The following is a 21,784-nucleotide window of genomic DNA, read 5'->3' as shown; positions in this document are numbered from 1 at the left end:
TATACCCAGAGGAAAAGAAGTCATTATATGAAAAAGATACTTGCACACACATTTATAGCAGTGCAATTCACAATAGCAAAATCATGGAACCAACCCAAATGCCCATTAACCAATGAGTGGATAAAGAAACTGTGATATATATATATAATGGAACACTACTCAGCCATAAAATGGAATAAATTAATGGCATTCACAGCAACATGGATGAGATTGGAGGCTATCCTTCTAAGTGAAGTAAATCAGAAATGGAAAACCAAATATCATATGTTCTCACTGATATGTGGGAGCTAAGCTATGAGGATGCAAAGGCATAATAATAATACAGTGAGGCCAGGCCTGGTGGCTCATGCCTGTAATCCCAGCACTTTGGGAGGCCAAGGCGGGCAGATCACAAAGTCAGGAGATCGAGATCATCCTGGCTAACACGGTGAAACCCCGTCTCTACTAAAAAATACAAAAAAATTAGCCAGGCGTGGTGGCAGGCGCCTGTGGTCCCAGCTACTTGGGAGGCTGAGGAAGGAGAATGGCATGAACCCGGGAGGCAGAGCTTGCAGTGAGCTGAGATCCTGCCACTGCCTTCCAATCTGGGTGACAGAGCAAATACTCCATCTCAGAAAAAAAAAAGAATGATACAGTGGACTTTGGGGACTTGGGGGGAAAAGTGGGAGGAAAACGAGGGATAAAAGACTACAAATAGAGTGCAGTGTATACAGCTCAGGTGATGAGTGTATAAAAATCCCACAAATCACCACTAAAGAACTTACTCATGTAACCAAACACAACTTGTACCCCAATAACTTATGAAAAAATAAAATAAATAAATAAAAATAAAGTAGTACACAGGTTACTTGAAGATGAAAAAAAAGCTTTCCAAATTTTGATGTAATAAAAAAATTCTTAATCCATAATACTTGATCAGAAATTATTTTACTTTAAAAAACAATAAAAAATAAAGACTTTCCAAAATGAAAGGTAAGGGTGTTCATCACCACTAGCACAGTTAAAAAAAAAAAAAAAAAAAAGCTACATGTTGGCCAGGCACAGTGGCTCATGCCTGTAATCCTACACCTTTAGGAGGCCAAGGCAGTCGGAAAACTTGAGACCAAGAGTTCAAGATCAACCCCAAAACAGAGTGAGACTGTGCATATATAACAAGAGAAATGCTAAAATGAGTCTTTTATGTTGAAAAATAAAATGACGATAGACAGCACCAAAAAACCATATATAAATACATAGCTTTCTATTAAATGTAAATATACAGACACATATAAAATTTCTTACTATAATAGGCATAATACCCTTAAAATCTTCTATAGAATATAAAAACAAAATATAAATCTGCATAAATCTGAATACACAATATAAAATAATTTGTAATATTAATAACTGGAAAATATAGAAATAGTTTTTGTATTCAATTGAAGTTATGAGAGTAAAACATATGATTTAACCTTAAGATGTTTCACATAATCTCCATTTTTCAACATAACTACAAAAATTTTATAGAAACTATGCAAAACAAAATAAAAAAAATAAGCAAAGTATGCCACTACAAAATTAAACAAAAAATAGTTAAACAAGAAATGAGAAAAAACATGTAAAAAAAAAAAAAAATAAAACATAACAAGGAAACTGGTATGTAACTTTATTTCTTTTCTTTTCTTTTTCTTTTTTTTTTTTTTGAGATGGAGACTCACTCTATTGCCCAGGGTGGAGTGCAGTGGCACGAGCTCAGCTCACCACAACCTACGCCTCCGGGTTCAAGTGATTCTCCTGCCTCAGCCTCCCAAGTAGCTAGGACTACAGGCACGTGTCACCATGCCTGGATAATTTTTGTATTTTCAGTAGAGACGGGGTTTCATTATGTTGGCCAGGCTAGTCTCAAACTCCTGACCTCGTGATCCACCCACTTCGGTCTCCCAAAGTGCTGAGATTACAGGCACGAGCCACCGCACCTGGCATAACTTTATTTCTTTTTTCTTTTTTTTTTTTTTTTTTTGAGTTGGAGTTTCACTGTTGTTGTCCAGGCTGGAGTGCAATGGCGCAATCTTGGCTTACGACAACCTCTGCCTCCCGGATTCAAGCGATTCTCCTGCATCAGCCTCCCGAATAGCTGGGATTACAGGCATGCGCCACCATGCCCGGCTAATTTTATATTTTTAGCAGAGATAGGGTTTCTCCATGTTGGTCAGGCTGGTCTCGAACTCCCAACCTCAGGTGATCCACCTGCCTCAGCCTCCCAAGGTGCTGGAATTACAGGCGTGAGACATCACGCCTGGCGTAACTTTATTTCTTTAAGAAATCATTTTAAATATAAACTTATTAAACTATTTAATAAAAAGAAATGTAATTCCAGGACTTTGGGAGGCCAAGGTGGGCTGATTACTTGATTCCAGGAGTTTGAGAACAGCCTGAGCAACAAAGCAAAACCCTGTCTCTACCAAAAAAAAAAACCCCAAAAAACTAGCTGGGTGTAATGGCATGGGCCTGTAACCCAGCTACTTAAGAGGTTGATACTAAAAGATTATCTGAGTTTGAGAGGCTGAGGCTGCAGTTCACTGCCATGATTACACCATTGCAAACCAGCCTGGTTGACGGAGTGAGACCCTCTTTCATTAATTAATTAATTAAAAGGAAAAGAAAGAAGATGTCTGAGTGGCTTAAGGAAAAAAGCATGCAATATGTTCCTACAAGAGACCAATTTTAGCACTGAGTCAAATAGTCTGTAAGTAACAGAATTTAAAAAAATCTATATTTCATGCAAATAGTAGCCACAATTGGGTGAGGTAGTCATAATTATATTGGGCACAATATGCTTTAAGTCAAGTACCAGTACGAGACAAAGATTTATCAATCAAATGGGTCAATTTACCAGGAATCTATAACTATTATATTTATATGTACAGGCTCCAAAATATATAAATATTGACAAAGGTAAATGAAGCAAGAAATACATAGCAACATAACAGTTGCAGACACTGAGATCCCATTTTCAATAATAAATAATGTAAAATTCATATAAAAGATTAAGAAAACAGAAAATGTGGCCGGGCGTGGTGGCTCATGCTTGTAATCCCAGCACTTTGGGAGGCCGAGGCGGGCGGATCACGAGGTCAGGAGATCGAGACCACGGTGAAACCCCGTCTCTACTAAAAAATACAAAAAATTAGCCAGGCGTGGTGGCGGGCGCCTGTAGTCCCAGCTACTCGGAGAGGCTGAGGCAGGAGAATGGCGTGAACCCGGGAGGCAGAGCTTGCAGTGAGCCGAGATTGCGCCACTGCACTCCAGCCTGGGCGACAGAGCGAGACTCCGTCTCAAAAAAAAAAAGAAAAAAATGTAGATAACATTATAGACTGCAATATTTTACATACAGAGAAATATCTGAGAGTAAATTTATAACAGAAAAAAGTTTATTTGGCTCACAGTTGAACAGACTGTACAAGAAGTGTATGCCAGTATCTGTTTTCTGGTGTGTTCTCAGGAAGCTTAAGATCATAGTGGAAAGTGAAGAGAAACTGGACATATCACATGGTAAGAGATAGAGCAAGTGTGAGGTAAAAGAGCCAGGTTCTTTTAACATAGTTTCTCCAAACTATACAGATATTTGTGTGTCCCCAATATGGACAAGCAGTCAGATTGTGGAGTCCCTTATATGCCATGAACACGACTTTGGCTCTCATTGTAAACTTGAAGAGAAATCATCAAAACGAAAATAGAATCCTTAGAGAATTTTAAAGCATAAGACAGAAGATGCCCTATGTGAGAGCAAAATTTAAAAAAATCTCAGTCTTCCCAGAAACTAATTCCTTTGGAGCACAGCTTCACAGGTCACCTTTTGAGAACTGGCTTTCTCTTTGACCTCTGGACGTCTCATCCATGTTGTTTGTTGTATTCACTCTCACATACCTGGGGGTTTAGTTACCATCTCATGTCTCTTCATATTCCAAGGCTCTTTCCCTTGCTTCAGACAAGTTATCAAGTGTAGCTTAGAGACAGCAATACCTGTTCTATTGAAAATAAATAACATAAATATTGCTCATATTCCCTAAATAATGTGCTCATTAAAGAGAATGTAATAGAATATTGTAGTAAATTGATCCCTCAATACTAATTTATAACACAAATTTCTAAATATTTAGAAAATATTTTCAATTTGTACAGTCCCTTAATTTTACCACCTGGTACTACTGAATCAAAAATTGGTGGTGACAATGAGATTTTAAGGTGTGGCAACTATATTTTATGCCACTAATTTCTTCAATTTTCACTAATCTAGAGTGAAAAATGCAGATCTGCTCAGAAATGTGGAAAGTTCAGGTAAAAATGAAACATCTTTAAAAAATTCCTTTCTGGCCAGGCGTGGTGACTCACACCTGTAATCCCAGCACTTTGAGAGGCCAAGGCAGGCGGATCACCTGAGGTCAGGAGTTCGAGACCAGCCTCAACATGGAGAAACCCCATCTCTGCTAAAAATACAAAATTAGCTGGGTGTGGTGGTGCATGCCTGTAATCCCAGCTACTCGGTAGGCTGAGGCAGAAGAATTGCTTGAACCTGGGAGGCGGAGGTTGTATTGAGCCGAGATCATGCCATTGCACTACAGCCTGGGCAACAAGAGCGAAACTCTGTCTCAAAAAAAAAAAAAAAAAAAATTCTTTTCTACACTTACAAGTCCCTGTTTTCAGAAAACAGGTATCTGAAACTTATTTATGCTAAGCATAAATCACCAAAACACATTCTACAGAAAAGAGAAATGAAACCTATAGAATATAATAGGAATTGTTTAATTAAAATCATCCTTACCCAGGAACACCAGGTTTCTGTAGTTCTCTAACATAACATCCCTATATAAATTCTGCTGAGCCGTGTCCAGGCATTGCCACTCCTCCAGAGAGAATTCTATGGTCACATCCCTAAATGTCAATGATCCCTGAAAAACACAACAAAGATACATATATATTTCCCAATTGGCCATGGACAGAATTTTTAATTTGACTCAAGGTGAAATGAGAGAGTAAAGAGAACAGGTTCTAACTTACAGGGATGACTGAACATATTCAATAAAATAATTTTCAACACAGAAATATTCTCAGCCAGGCGCGGTGGCTCACCCCTCTAATCCCAGCGCTTTGGGAGGCCGAGGGGGCAGATCAAGAAGTCAGGAGATCGAGACCATCCTGGCTAACACGGTGAAACCCCGTCTCTACTAAAAATACAAAAAATTAGCAGGGCATGGTGGCGGGTGCCTGTAGTCCCAGCTACTTGGGAGGCTGAGGCAGGAGAATGGCGTGAACCTGGGAGGTGGAGCTTGCAGTGAGCCGAGATTGCTGCACTCCAGCCTGGGCGACAGAGCTAGATTCCGTCTCAAAAAAAAAAAAAAAAAAGAAAAAGAAATATTCTCTAATGTATTCTCAAACTCTGAGAAAAAAGAATGGCATAAGATCCACAACACCAGCATAGACGGATACTTTTCTGGATAAGAAAGTATAAAATTAAGGGCATGATAACAAACATGTACATTTTTGACTGCTATTTTTAAATCATACAGACTAAGTCTTATACATTTTTCAGACCAAAAAGACATGTTGAGTTAGAAGACACCTCTCAAATTTTAATGTGTACAATTAACTGGAGATCTTGTTACACATATTTATTTTAGAAGATCTGGAATAAAGTCTGAGTTTCTGAATTTGACAAGCTCACCAGTAATGCTTGTTTTTGGCCCCAAAAGAATCTTTTGTCAAACATTCAGCAAGTGGAGGAGCCTGTATTTTTCCCAGTTTTTCTGGCCTACAAACAAAGACAAGAGCCTTCATTTTCCAAAGATAGATATATGCAGAGAAAATCTAAGAAAGGCAGGTGCCAGATTAAATGTGATCATTGGTGCACATCAGCTACATAAAGATACTTAATAACGAGGAGAAAAATAGTTAACTCTATAGTGAAAAAATCTGTCAGATAGTTTTTTTTTTTTTTAAGATAGTTTCTCTCTTGTCACCAAGGCTGGAGTAAAGTGGCGCAATCTCGACTCACTGCAACCTTCGCCTCCCGGATTCAAGTGATTCTCCTGCCTCAGCCTCCCGGGTAGCTGTGACTACAGGCGCGTGCCACCACACCCAGCTATTTTTTGTATTTTTAGTAGACACAGGGTTTCACCATCTTGGCTAGGCTGGTCTCAAACTCCTGACCTTGTGATCCACCCACCTCGGCCTCCCAAAGTGCTGGGATTACAGGCGTGAGCCACGCGCCCAGCCCAGAGAGCTCTTTAACCAAGTCAATCATTAACATCAACTGCAGTAGGACACATTTTTATGATATGCTGATGCACACAGAAGGACACAACATTACTGCTGTGATATTGCTCCCCCAAAGTAAATTATAATCTGAATTTAACCGTAAAGAAACATCAGTTTATGCAAACATCAAGACACAGATAACTCCCATTTTTTGTAATTTTTAATAGCCATTTCAAGCAGACTTTCTTTAGCACACTAGAGAGCAGGTATCTCCTAATCATTTTTTCAGAACTTTTTTTTTTTTTTGAGATGGAGTCTCACTCTGTTGCCCAGGCGGGCGTGCAATGGTGCCATCTCAGCTCACTGCAACCTCCACCTCCCGGGTTCAAGCGATTCTCCTGCCTCAGCCTCCCGAGAAGCTGAGATTACAGGTGCCCCACACCACGCCTAGATATTTTTTGTATTTTTAGTACAGACAGGGTTTCAGCATGCTGGCCAGGCTGGTCTCGAACTCCTGATCTCAGGTGATCCACCTGCCTTGGCCTCCCAAAGTGCTGGGGTTACAGGTGTGAGCCACTGTAACTTACCTTTAAAAAGCATTTTCTTAAAGCTGTTCTGCATAGAGCTAATGGAGAACACAGATGGAGCCTCAACATTACATGTTCTACTTTTTCCGTAAGGACCCCAGCTTTTCCCCAATAGGAATCTTGAGTATCCACAACTTTCCATATTCAACAACCACAAGTGAAACATTTTCTTGTTTGTTTGAGACAGAGTCTCGCTCTGTCACCCAGGCTGGAGTGCAAGGGCACCGTCTCGGCTCACTGCAACCTCCACCTCCCGGGTTCAAGCGATTCTCCTGCCTCAGCCTCCTGAGTAGCTGGGATTACAGGCGTGTGTCACCACGCCCGGCTAATTTTTGTATTTTTAGTAGAGACAGGTTTCCCAATGTTGATCAGACTAGTCTCAAACTCCTGATCTGCCTGCCTTGGCCTCCCAAAGTGCTGGGATTACAGGTATCAGCCACCGTGCCTGGCCACAAGTGGCACATTTTTAACGTTGCAGATCATAAATTCATCATTAGAGTCCTGCATGGCATATAAAAATCCATGATGTAGAGAATGTAGAGAAGGCACTGGTATATAGGAAAGAAATTATTTTTCAAAGATTCTTGACTATCATAAGAATTTTAAAAAGTAGTTAAAACAAACTCATTAGTGATGAAAAGCACAAGTAGAGAAGTAACGTTTTGCAAGGACTAAACGCATGGCATTCCAGGAGGCAGAGTGGACATGACTCTTCATTTGAAAAATGTTTAGCTGAAAAAAAAGCCATTTTTTTTCTCTTTATCCTCTTTCTCTTGGATGCCTTCTCAGATAAGATTCTCTGGACAAATTATACACCTGCATCTTGAGAATATGCCTTTAAAGGTGTCACCACTACCTTCTTACCTGCTACCACCACACCCACAGGCAGAAGGACCAAGACCATCCATTTCTTTCCTTTATAAGAGAAGAGATTCCAGAACAATGAGCTGCCCTATGGAGCTAAAAATGTTTCTCCTTTCCTGTCCTCAGGTGCCCTCCCCTGTCACAGAATGAGCAATTTTTGCTACATAAATGGAAATATGGACCACACTGTCCTGTCCCTACCGAACCCAAACAGAACAGGCCCAGTGACCACCCTTTAGTGTAGTGAAAAGGTGGAACTTAACTCCCATTAAACATCTCATACTTGATTCTGGCCTCACCTTAGAGTCACAGGAGGCCCTTAATTAAAACAACATGGATGCTTCCAGGACAATAAATAGAACCTGTGGGGAGGGCACAACTGGAGATTTCTGCAAATAGACCATGTAATTTTAATTAGAAGCCTAGGCTCATAACCACTTAGCCAAGCATTGCCTCTGAAACTTTAACGAGCTTATAAATCACTTGGTAATTTTGGCCCCACTCTATGTAATGTGATTCTGCATGTTTTGAAAGGGTCCATAAATGAGTGTTTTAAACAAGTTCCCTGTCAATGCTGATGTTGCACACTCTGTGCTCAACATTAGCATTAGTTAGAGAAAGCAGGCACAGCTCACAGTCTCTTACACTCAGCACTCTTGTCACAACACAAATACTTCTGGTACAAATAAAGACAACCAGTCTCCATCATAAAGTGGTATATTTTTTCCTGGCTCTTTAAAGTTTACAAACTAAACAGAAGGCAGCAATGTCTGAATAGGTTTGCATTTGGAAAACAACACGTACACTTGCACTGTGCGATGTTTACTAAGTAGGTACTACGTGCTCAAGAGTATGTTACAAAGCACTGTGCTGGGAATAACACATCATGTGACTTAATCCTCATAACACCCTGGGAGTTGGTACTAAGTGTTTCATAATTCCTAGGATTTAGATACAGGGCCCAACAGTTTTATTTCTTCTTCTGTTTCCCTGTCATTGATTTTTTAAAAATGTATAGAATAACGCTAAATGTAGACAGATGAGAGGAATACAGAAGAGGTTAATATAATTTTTTAAAAATTCTAACTTTGTTTATATTTACTTATTTGTGACTTGCGGAGAAACTACTGGATCTGCAGGAATAGAAAACAAGTTACTAAATGGAATGTCTCGGCAAACACTGGTTTTAATAAAAAATTTAAAAATTAGAACCCTAAGGCCGGGCGCGGTGGCTCACGCCTGTAATCCCAGCACTTTAGGAGGCCGAGGCGGGCGGATCACGAGGTCAGGAGATCGAGACCATCCTGGCTAACACGGTGAAACCCGTCTCCACTAAAAATACAAAAAATTAGCCGGGAGCCGTGGCAGGCGCCTGTAGTCCCAGCTACTTGAGAGGCTAAGGCAGGAGAATGGCATCAACCCGGGAGGCAGAGCTTGCAGTGAGCAGAGATCCCGCCACTGCACTCCAGCCTGGGCGACGGAGCAAGACTCTGTCTCAAAAAACAAAAAAATTAGAACCCTAAAAAATATAATCTTTTCCATTTACCTTTTTAGTTTCAGAAAATTGTGAGCACCAGCTCTAGAAAGGCAGCAGGATTCACCAGCCAAAACTCCAATCTCTTTTAATCAGTTCTGTGAGGCAAGACCCTACGGTGGGACCTGACCTAAATAAGGCCTCCGAAAATGGTGGATCTAAACAGAACTGCGCCAGGGAGTGGACCCTGTGTAGAATTCTGTTCTCTATGCTACTAGGTGTACTTCCAGTTCTGTTTTTGCTAAGCTTACCTAAGAGAAATTTAAATCCCAGAGTTTGTGTAATTTAAATATTTTTTTGGCTACTGTCCTGTCAATTTTATGACATGTACTAATAGGCAATTTAAACTAGTTCCTAGGGTAATTTTATTAAAATATATGTATTCTACCAAAGTAAAAGAAATAACAATTCTTCTGTTCATAAACATCCCTTCAGGTGATGACAGAAGTCACAAGAATATAAAGAAAGTAGTCCAAATAAAGCCCAAGTGTTTCTGCACACATCTGTTTATTGTACCAACCATATGATGATGTTTAATTCAACCACGTACCCAGTTGCTAGTCTAGACTTTAAGTTCCTGGGTGGTAGGGACCGTAACTGCTTCATCTATTTTTTTAATGGCCATATGAAATGGAAGCTATTAGTTTACCTGTTTGAGTCTCAGGACCTCCTTCTTGTGTTTCACCCAAGTACCAAAAAATTGGAGAAACTCTCATCTGGGTACCAACCAAAGATATCTCTTGTATGAGGGTAGGAACAAACACAGGATGACTTATCTCTCTTACACTGAGACAGAAGTAGAATTAACTACTCATGTCAGCCTAACACAGTTCTGCTCTGGACATCCTCAAATGTCTCAAAGATGCCTAGGTGATTGTGAGAGGGTTTCCAGTGACTCTGGGCTAATGACCCAATGATAAGTCAAGCAGAAGAGACTCAGGTTGATTATAAATAGAAAATGGAGGCCGGGCGCGGTGGCTCACGCTTGTAATCCCAGCACTTTGGGAGGCCGAGGTGGGCGGATCCCGAGGTCAGGAGATAGAGACCACGGTGAAACCCCGTCTCTACTAAAAATACAAAAAATACAAAAAATTAGCCGGGCGTGGTGGCGGGCGCCTGTAGTCCCAGCTACTTGGAGAGGCTGAGGCAGGAGAATGGCGTGAACCCGGGAGGCGGAGCTTGCAGTGAGCCTGGGTGACAGAGCGAGACTCCATCTCAAAAAAAAAAAAAAAAAGAAAATGGAACTGCCCTAGCTAAGCTCCAGAATTTAGATCACCTCTCCTGATTTGTCAGCTCTTGGGTAAGAGAAGTAACAATACTCTACTCCAGTATCACAATTTACAGGTAGGTATAGCTGTGGTCATGGCTCTGGATACTCTGTAGCCTTGATCTCTCACTCCTAAGATGCCTGCTTATACTTACAGATCCTGTCTTCAGATTTTATTTATACCTGGAGTCTCTCACATACCTGTAACAGGTCACTGGAGAAGATCTGAAAAGCTCAAAGAGCCACACTCTCAAAGGAAAGATTTAAGATGTCTATGTTGACATCTCGCAATACAGAAAATGTCTTGTTAGTTTTCTGTACATTCTCAATTCGAAGTCCGGCCCTGTCCTGTAAATCTTAGGCACAGGCTAGACCTTATGTGCGGATTCCAGGTGGGATCAACATGGCTCTGCATCCTTGGGTGTTAGAGCAAGCAGAGATCCCCTCATAGAGGCTGCTCTGGCACATTCTTTTTTTTTTTTTTTTGAGACAGAGTCTGGCTCTGTCTCCCAGGCTGGAGTGCAGTGGCCCGATCTCAGCTCACTACAACCTCCACCTCCTGGGTTCAAGAGATTCTCCTGCCTCAGCCTCCCAAGTAGCTATGACTACAGGCATCTGCCACCATGCCCAGCTAATTTTTGTATTTTTTTTTTTTTTTTTGAGATGGAGTCTTGCTCTGTCGCCCAGGCTGGAGTGCAGTGGCGCAATCTCGGCTCACTGCAAGCTCTGCCTCCCAGGTTCACGCCACTCTCCTGCCTCAGCCTCCCAAGTAGCTGGGACTACAGGCGCCCGCCACTACGCCCAGCTAATTTTTCTGTATTTTTAGTAAATACGAGGTTTCACCGTGTTAGCCAGGATGGTCTCGATCTCCTGACCTCGTGATCCGCCCGCCTCGGCCTCCCAAAGTGCTGGGATTACAGGCGTGAGCCACCGCACCCGGCCCAATTTTTGTATTTTTAGTAGAGACGGGGTTTCACCATATTGGCCAGGCTGGTCTCGAAGTCCTGACCTTGTGATCCGTCCGCCTCGGCCTCCAAAAGTGCTGGGATTACAGGAGTGAGCCACTGCGCCCAGCCTGCTCTGGCACATTCTAAATAATATGTCTACCTAGGAAAAAGCTGAGGAAACATAGATATAAGTTGACAGTTTATTTGGGCCAAGCTTGAGAAGTGTAACCTGGGAGCAAATATTCAAGTTGCCTGAAATATATACTTGATTAGCAGTGTGATTACAAGTTGATTTGTAAAGGCTAAAAAAGATGGACAGAGAGTGAGTTGATACAAAGTTGTCTGTCAGAAATTTTTATTTATTTACAGGAATAACAATGATTATTGATTGGATATACACCATTAAGTTTTAAGGTACAAGTTATAGTGTCCAGTGTGGCATTATTAATACATAGCTACTTGTGGCAATAGTGAACAGCTTCAAAAGATGAATACATAGTTCAAAAAACAAAAAGAGGGCAGGGTGCGGTAGCTCACGCCTGTAATCCCAGCACTTTGGGAGGAGGGTGGATCACCTGAGGTTGGGAGTTCAAGATCAGCCTGACAAACATGGAGAAACCCCATCTCTACTAAAATACAAAATTAGCCTGGCATGGTGGCACATGCCTGTAATCCTAGCTATTTGGGAGGCCGAGCCAGGAGAATCACTTGAACCCGGGAGGCGGGGGTTGCAGTGAGCTGAAATGGCGCCACTGCACTCCAGCCTGGGCAACAAGAACGAAATTCTGTCTCAAAAAAAAAAAAGAAAGAGAGAGAAAGAGAATTCTACTCTCATTTTAATGTCTCTGTAAGTTTGACAACTAAAAGGACTTGCATCTCTCAGAAAGAAAGTTTTTCTTTTTTCTCAAATCTGAAAATCTGGATTCAGAATTTGAAGTTGCAGCTTTAGGTCCTGAATGGATGGAGTAGCGGCAGGTGTTCCCTGCACATTGGTGGGCATTTTAACAAGAGGAAGAAAAAGGAAGTAGAGATTCCCACGTGTACGTCTCTATTCAATGCACACGTTACTGTGACTGGGTTTCTGGGCCCCATGGTCTGTGAATCAGTTTCAGATCTGAAGATACAAGAGTCATTGAAAAAGGTAAAATGGTTGTTTGCTGCCCTGTGAAGTTTGTAGAATTCTGATCTAGCCTCTCTAAAAGTTACTGTGGAGGACTATAGATACCAAATTGGCAGAGAAATAATTCTGCCTGCATATTTGGGGGACAGCATGCATTTTGCAGCACAGTTGTGAGTTGAATGATAGCCTGAGAGGGAAAGTTTCCTCTAGCTTAAAGCTCGGGTGGCACCTTATATTTTTGTAACATGTCTGATAATTCTAGAGTTTTTTTGAAACATAAAAGACAAATTTTCCTCAGCCCCGGAGAAACTCCACAATAATAGAACAGACATAAAACTGTTGTATTACACAATTAAACCTGAACGTGACATGCATCACAGTCAGTCTGCTTAAGAGACTGCAAAGACAAAACGATGGTCACCTTAATTAGTTAACAAATAGAAAAATTTATAGCACCATGTCATACATAGTTCTTCCTAAATTCACCTGGTAATTGAAAAGGCTAGCCATGTAGGCTAATCAGTTATGTTCAATGACAAAATAAACTTTTCATATCTTCATGAAAGGAGGTAATTTTGCAACTTGAAGCCAAGTGCCTGCTGAAGGTAGGCTCTCAATCTCCTACAAAAATGGTTAAATAGGGTGCTTTTTGGCTATTCACATTTTAAAGCAGTGGCTCTCTACTCCCTGAGCACTGGGGCTACAGCTCTCCTGCTTGCACTCTCCTGTTAGCTGGTGTCCTCTCTTGATCCCTACCATCTGCCATTAAGGCAGCGCTCACAGCTGAAAGCTTCCATCTTAGGTAAACCACAACTGCCACAGCAGCACTCCAGTGTCACCTCAGAGACGGAAGCCTGAGCTGCAGGAGAAAAGCCTGCAGGCCTCCTGGGGAGAACTGCACCTTCACATTAGTGGAAATTGGAACAGTAATTCAGCCTCAGTTTTTATTTACAATGGTGACATGGAAAAACCACTGCTGGATTTCCAACATGAGTCCAGACAGAGATAGCTCCAAAAGTTCTCACTGTGACAGCCCACCTCTTTTACAGACATCAGGGAATGTCTGTACTTAAATGCAGACACCCAAAGCACTGGATAGTAAACCAGCTCTCAGTCTGAGCAAGATTATGCTGAGAGGAAAAAAGAAGTTAAAACCATCTTAAGTAAAAACTTAGTTTAGATATAAGATTGATCAAGTCAGCCAGAAAATATTATCTTAAAAAGAATTTCTCTCTCAACAAGCAAAGTACACAGCTACTCTCAGCATGAGAAACATGAGCATTATGAAGAAAAGGGGCATATTCTCAGCAGAATTTTAGGTTTCTCTTCCATCTCTGCTGCTCTCTCATCTCCTAGCCATTGAATGGGGGTTCCATATTGAAATACATCTCACAATTTCCACCAGCACTTTTTGATGAAGATTTATAATCTGACTTTGTTCATATACTGGAATATATTTAAGCTTGCCACATAGCTAACTAAAGAGCTATTATGGTTTTTGGGTGGCCAAATCATCTGTGTTTATTTGTCCTATAATAGCAGCATTCTGATTTAGTGAAATGAAAGACACTATAAATAGGCCAGGCACGGTGGCTTACACCTGTAATCCCAGCACTTTGGGATGCCGAGGCGGGTAGATCATTTGAGGTCAGGAGTTAGAGACCAGCCTGGCCAACATGGTGAAACCCCATCTCTACTAAAAATACAAAAATGAGCTGGGCATGGTGGTGGGTGCCTGTAATCTCAGCTATTCAGGAGGCTGAGGCAGGAGAATCGCTTGGACCCAGAAGACAGAGGGTGCAGTGAGCCCAGATTGTGCCATTGCACTCCAGCCTAGGCGACAGAGTGAGGATCTGACTCAAAAAAAAAAAAAAAAAGAAAGAAAGAAAAAGAAAACAAAAGTCAGAGATAACACAAATAAATGGAAAACCATTTTATGCTCATAGGTAGAAAAATCAAAATCATTAAAATGGCCATACTACCCAAAAACAACAGATTTAATGCTATTCTTATCAAACTACCAAAAACATTTTTAACAGAACTATAAAAAACTATTTTAAAATTCATGTGGAACCAAAAAAGAGCCTGAGTAGCCAAGGCAATCCTAAGCAAAAAGAACAAAGCTGGAGGCATTACATTACCTGACTTCAAACTATGCAACAGGGCTACAGTAACCGAAGCCACATAATACTGGTACAAGAAACAGACTCACAGACCAATGCAACAGAATAGAGAGCCCAGAAATAATGCCACACACCTAAAACCATCTGATCTTTGACAAAACTAATAAGAGGAATGTGGGAAGAAATCCCTATTTAATAAATGGTACTGGGATAACCACCTAGCACTATGTAGAAAATTGAAACTGACTCCTTCCTTACATCATATACAAAAATCAACTCAAGATGAATTAAAGCCTTAAATGTAAAACTTGAAATTATAAGAAACCCTTGAAGATAACCTAGAAAATACCATTTTACACACGGGAACTAAGATTTTATGATGAAATTACCAAAAACAATTGCAACAACAGCAAAAACTGACAAATGGGACCTAATTAAATTAAATATCTTCTTCACAGCAAGGAAATCATCAACAGAGTAAACACACAACCTACAGAATAAAAGAAAATATTTGCAAACTATGCTTTTGACAAAGTCTAATATCTAAAATCCATAAAAAACTGAAGTTTACAAGAAACAAACGACCTCCTTAAAAAGTAAAGAAAAGGCAGCCAGGTGCTGTGGCTCATGCCTGTAAGCCCAGCACTCTGGGAGGCTGAGGCGTGTGTATCACCTGAGGTCAGGAGTTCGAGACCAGCCTGGCCAACAGGGTGAAACCCAGTCTCTACTAAAAACACAATTAGTTGGGCATGGTGGTGGGCACCTGTAATCTCAGCTTCTCAGGAGGCTGAGGCAGGACAATCTCTTGAACCCGCGAGGCAGAGGTTGCAGTGTGCCGAGATTGTGCCATTGCACTACAGCCTGGGCAACAAGAGTGCAACTCCCTCTCAAAAACAAAACAAAACTAAAACCTAGTAGACAAAAGGCTAAGAGTAAGATTAAAGGCTGATGCCTGTAATCCCAGCATCTTGGGACGCCAAGGAGGGAAGATCACTTGAGGTCAGGAGTTTGAGACCAGCCTGGCTAACATGGTTAACCTCATCTCTACTAAAAATAAAAAAATTAGCTGGGTGTGGTGGCAGGCGCCTGTAATTCCATCCACTCAGGAGGCTGAGGCAGGAGAATCACTTGAACCCAGGAGGCAAAGGTTGCAGTGTGCTGAGATTATGCCACTGCACTTTAGCCCGGGTGACAGAGTGAGGCTTCGTCTCAATTAAAAAAAAAAAAGTAAACAAAAAACATGAGCAAACTTTTTCCAAAATAAGATATATATGTAGCTAACAAGCCTATGAAAAAAATACTCATCACTACAGAAAAGCAAAGAAAAACCACAATGAGACACCATCTCGTATCAGTCAAAATGGCTATTATTACAAAGTCAAAAAATAACAGATGCTAGCAAAGTTGCAGAGAAAAGGGTATGCGCTGCTGCTGGGAGTGTAAATTAGTTCAACCATTGTGAAAAGCAGTGTGGCGATTCCTCACAGAACTAAAAACAGAATTATCATTTGACCCAGCAACCTCATAAATGGGTATATACCCAAAGAAATAAAAATTATTCTGTCGGCCGGACGCGGCGGCTCATGCCTGTAATCCCAGCACGTTGGGAGGCTGAGGTGGGCGGATCACCTGAGGTCAGGAGTTCGAGACCAGCCTCAACATGGAGAAACCCCGTCTCTACTAAAAATACAAAATTAGCCGGGCGTGGTGGTGCATGCCTGTAATCCCAACTACTTGGGAGGCTGAGGTAGGAGAATTACTTGAACCTGAAAGGCAGAGGTTGCAGTGAGCCGAGATCGCGCCATTGCACTCCAGCCTGGGCAAAAAGAGCGAAACTCAGTCTCCAAAAAAAAAAAAATTATTCTGTCATAAAGACACATGTACATGCACGTTCACTGAAGCACTATTCAAAATAGCAAAGACATGGAATCAACCTAAATACCTATCAGTGGTAAACTGGATAAAGAAAACATGGTACAGGTAAGGTTTGGTGGCTCATGCCTGTAGTTCCAGCACTCTGGGAGGCTGAGGCAGTTAAATTGCCTGAGCTCAGGAGTTCAAGACCACCCTAAACAACATGGCAAAACCCTATCTCAACAAAAAATACAGGAAGAAAAATTAGCTGGGCTTGGTGGCACACACCTGTAGTCCCAGCTAGTTAGGGGGCTGAAGTAGAAGAACTGCTTGAGCCCAGGAATTTGAGGCTGCAATAAGCCGAGATCATGTCATTGTACTCCAGCCTGGGTGACAGAGACCCATTTCCGAAAAATAAAATAAAGTGGCCGGGCGCAGTGGCTCACGCCTGTAATCCCAGCACTTGGGGAGGCCGAGGCGGGCGGATCACGAGGTCAGGAGATCGAGACCATCTTGGCTAACATGGTGAAACCCCATTTCTACTAAAAATACAAAAAATTAGCCAGGCTTGGAGGCGGGCGCCTGTAGTCCCAGCTACTCGGGAGGCTGAGGCAGGAGAATGGTGGGAACCCGGGAGGCGGAGTTTGAGCTGAGCTGAGATTGCGCCACTGCACTGAATTGAGATTGCGCCACTGCACTCCAGCCTGGGCAACAGAGTGAGACTCCATCTCAAAAAAAAAAAAAAAAGAAAAGAAAAGAAAAAGAAAATAAGGTATTTAGTAAAAACAAAACATGGTATATAAACATCATGCAATACTACATTGCCATAAAAAGCGAACAAGATTATGTCATTTGCAGCAACATAGATGGAGCTGGAGACCATTATCCTTAGAAAACTAATGCAGAAAGAGAAAACCAAATGCATGCTCTCATTTATTAGTAAGAGCTAAATAATAAGAACACAAAGAGGGGAACAACAGACACCCTTCTAGTTAAGGGTGGAGGACAAAGAGGATCAGAAAAATAATACCTGTGTGGTGCTGTGCTTAATACCTCAGTGACAAAATAATCTGCACACCAACCCCCCGACACAATTTCCTCTATGTAACAAACCTGCACATGTACTCCTGAATCAAAAATAAAAGTTAAAACAAAAAAACTCTATGGTGAAAGAGAGTGCAATGCAAGTGGAAGGACTGGTTTGTGCTACAGATAGCGGCCCAGGTACGGCTCTACTCTGATTAATTTTTGGGTTCATGCTGGCAGATGATATTATGGACAGGTTGTCCAGAACCTCATGTTGGTGGAAAAAACAGGTTGCTGCTGCAGATTCAGCGTCTGGGGGTTGGGATATGCCAGGAGACTTGTAGACACTTGAGTGAGATTTGGCAGGAAACACTAGGATCAAAAATGCCGTAATGAAATTCCTGAGGGTGTTACCTAGTTCTAAGAGGGGTGTGGATAAGTCAATGTCTAGTGGATATGCTTGTAAGAAGGTGGGAATCCTGTAATGGCAGCAGTGGAAAAAGGCGGTCTGTTCACATGTTCTCACTCATAGGTGGGAATTGAACAATGAGAACACTTGGACACAGGGTGGGGAACATCACACACTGGGGCCTCTCATGGGGTGGGGGGATAGCATTAGGAGAAATACCTAACGTAAATGATGAGTTAATGGGTGCAGCACACCAACATGGCACATGTATACATATGTAACAAACCTGCACGTTGTGCACATGTGTCCTAGAACTTAAATTAAGAAAAAAAAAAAAACAAAGAAAAAGGCAGTCTGTTATCAGAACTTTTTTCCTCTAATTTTTATCCTCTCTCACTCTTGGAGGAGACCTGAAATCACAGGGTAATGGGCAGTGTGACGGCCTGTGTAGAGAAAAGCAGAGCCTCCCATTCCCAGACACCCAGAGATCCATTCCGGACCAGGCCTCTGTGATATCTCTCAGCTGGAACCAAATTTGGAGAGTTTGCTAAACACCAAGCAATTCTCCAACACCACTGTCTGACATGTGAATTCTGACACTACCCAGAGTCAGCACATACCCTGATTCAGGGCCAGTCTCACAACATTGTTCTTACTGTAAAAGCCAGTCACAAACCCCACGGGCCCATCTTTGCTTCCAAGCTACTGTTTAAAAACTGGGGACTCTCACAACATTCCTCAAATTGAATAATTTTATAGAGCTAGTCACAGAACTCAGGAAAACACTGTAGTTACATTTATCAGTTTATTAGAAAAGATACAATCCAGGAAAAGTTAAATGGAAGAAACGTATAGGACAAAGAAAAGAGGTGGGGAGGCTGGGCACAGTGGCTCACGCCTGTAATCCCAGCACTTTGGGAGGCCGAGGTGGGCGATCACCTGAGGTTGGGAGTTCGAGACCCACCTGAACAACATGAAGAAACCTCGTCTCTACTAAAAATACAAAAAAATTAGCTGGCCGTGGTGGCGCATGCCTGTAATCCCAGCTACTCAGGAGGCTGAGGCAGGAGAATCGCTCAAACCCAGGAAGTGGAGGTTGTGGTGAGCCAAGATTGTGCCACTGCACTTAAGCCTGGGCAACAAGAGAAAAACTCTATAAAAAAAAAAAAAAAAAAAAAAAAAAGAAAGAAAGAAAAGAGGTGGGGAAAGATAAAGCATATAGATAATCCTGGTAAATAGCTGTGAATAATAAAATTCTCCATTCTTTTTGTGCTCCAGGAACAGTTTCTGGAAAGAAACACCCTTTCCATTTTGACTTGGATGGTGCTCTCTTTTCTTACCTATCACATAGCCAGACGCAGACTCTGCACATTATCTCCTTTTTCTCATTAAAAAATAAATAAATAAATTGGGCCGGGCGCGGTAGCTCACACCCATAATCCCAGCACTTTGGGAGGCTGAGGCAGGCAGATCAAAAGGTCAGGAGTTCGAGACCAGCCTGGCCAATATGGTGAAACACAGTCTCTACTAAAAATATTAGCCAGGCGTGGTGGCAGATGCCTGTAGTCCCAGCTCCTTAGGAAGCTGAGGCAGGAGAATAGCTTGAACCCAGGAGGTGGAGGTTGCAGTGAGTCAAGATCGCGCCACTGCACTCCAGCCTCGGTGACAGAGTGAGACTCTGTCTCAAAAAATAATAATAATAAAAATAAACAAATCAGCTGAACTTGTTTTCAGTGGTCAACCTAAAATATTTCTTAATCAAACATTACTTAAGTTTATTTCCTTTCAACAGGCTTCTGAACTTTGAGCTACCCTCAGTCTGAGTCAACATACAACCCTATTTTATGTAGTTCCTAAGAACATGATGACTTCAGGGTAAAACATTCTCTGATCTAAAATCTCCTTCTTTCACCCTCCATTTGCCATCCCCTCTGACCTCCTCTCTAATATTGTTTGCTCTTCCATATGAAACAAGGCCCTTGTCTGCCTAAACTTAGCAATCCTTAAAGATCTTATAGTTGGTACTTCCTCCTGTTGCAATACCCTTTAGGAATTCAATTCTTTTTTCAACATAAATCTAACTTTGTTTTATTTTACAAAGTCCAGAAACTATCTCAAAACAATAACAATTTCATCTTCAGTAAGACCCTCCCAATCCCCTTTCATCTTAACCTTAACTGCATCTGCCTGTGGGTCCCCAGCTTTCCAGGGCTCTATGGCTTCCCTCAGGATAAAGTCTCCTTCCATGACTGGGGTGAGCAGACTGGGATATCTGCAGAGAAGACTCCCCAGAAAAAACTAAGTGATCCTTTAATAACCTCCTTTTGCAGGCTCAGTATTAGCCTTAGCTTAGAGTCACTGGGCTCAGGCTTTAATTTTCATGTCAGTTATTCACTTGGTTTTTGAAAGTAAGTGTTTGAAAAATTCAGCGAAATTACTCTAACACAGTGTTCATATAAGGGAAGGAAATTTTAAGGTGCTTACATTTTATATCTCAATAAGAGAAGCAAAAGTATCTATTCCTTTCAGAAAATAAATGTATTATTTTACTATTTCCATTAAAAATCATGTAGTAGGCCAGGCACGGTGGCTCACACCTGTAATCCCAGCACTTTGGGAGGCTGAGGCGGGCAGATCACCCGAGGCTGGGAGTTCGAGACCATCATGGCCAACATGGGGAAACCCCCGTCTCTACTAAAAATACAAAATTAATCAGGCGTGGTGGCACATATCTGTAATCCCAGATACTTGGGAGGCTGAGGCAGGAGAATCACTTGAACCCAGGAGGCAGAGGTTACGGTGAGCCGAGATTGTGCCATTGCACTCCAGTCTGGGCAACAAGAGTGAAACTCCATTTAAAAAAAAAAAAAAAAATCATGTAGTAAACAATTAGTCATATGGGAACATTTCTAGAAGGTACAAAGTTCCAGCTCATAAATTTAGCATGAAACTCAGATAGCAATGTAACAGAATAGAGACAGAGTCACTGTTAGAAATTTACCCTGCAAAAGGAGGAACTGATGTTTTCATGAATCTAAGGAACTCACCAATTACCTACCACCTTTTCTTGTGGAAATGTGTGCATTTTCTGAAGCCAGAATGGAAGAGAGATTTTCCCTATTTTTCTTCCTTGGTAGCATTTGAAGAGTCAAGCCTTGAAATTCTGTTTAAAATCACCCCACCATAAAAAACACACCAGAGAAAATTCCTAAAGTCATTCTGGGAAAAAGGTAAATGAAAATTTTTAACAAATGGAATATACAATTCAATATTAATTTTATTCTGAAACCCATCTCTTTTTTGCCCTTGGTAAGTATTTTCTTACCTTTCAATCCCTACTAACAAAATGCAATTTACAGTTAAAAAACTGAGGTCAAAATAAGTGAACAAATCTTTTCAAGGTACAGATGTGTCTGATTCATGTGTCAAGTCAGGCCATCCAATCACTTAAGATTCTCCCACCCCATTCTCCTCACTTAAGTGCCCAATAACCCCTTCTCAGGAGACTCTGAACTATGCCCCAGTGAGTGCCCCAGGTAAGAACTTTTCAAGTTCTTACAACATCTCATTGGGGTCACTTTTTTTTTTTGTCATTTGGGGCGCTATTTTTGATTTCACAGATTCTCACTATTTTTCTTTCACTAATTTTTCATTATATTTCACTATTGTTCTGCTCTTTTTTTTTTTTTGGAGACGGAGTCTCGCTTTGTCGCCCAGGCTGGAGTGCAGTGGCGCGATCTCGGCTCACTGCAAGCTCCGCCTCCCAGGTTCACGCCATTCTCCTGCCTCAGCCTCTCCGAGTAGCTGGGACTACAGGCG

At 41.5% G+C, this 21,784-nt stretch overlaps 1 protein-coding gene across 1 annotated transcript in view; it reads right to left on the bottom strand.

Annotated features, from left to right (window-relative positions):
- LOC116478760 (zinc finger protein 99-like) overlaps positions 1–21,784 on the bottom strand; it is a 277,198-nt gene that overhangs the window by 7,306 nt on the left and 248,108 nt on the right. Inside the window, 2 exon segments of the mRNA XM_058424610.1 lie at positions 3,907–4,002; positions 4,802–4,928. Of these exon segments, the coding sequence (XP_058280593.1) occupies positions 3,907–4,002; positions 4,802–4,928 (223 nt within the window).

The sequence above is a fragment of the Hylobates moloch genome, unplaced genomic scaffold (genome assembly GCF_009828535.3).
Source record: "Hylobates moloch isolate HMO894 unplaced genomic scaffold, HMol_V3 SCAFFOLD_12, whole genome shotgun sequence".
NCBI lineage: Eukaryota > Metazoa > Chordata > Mammalia > Primates > Hylobatidae > Hylobates > Hylobates moloch.
This window is presented reverse-complemented; position numbering and strand designations above follow the sequence as displayed.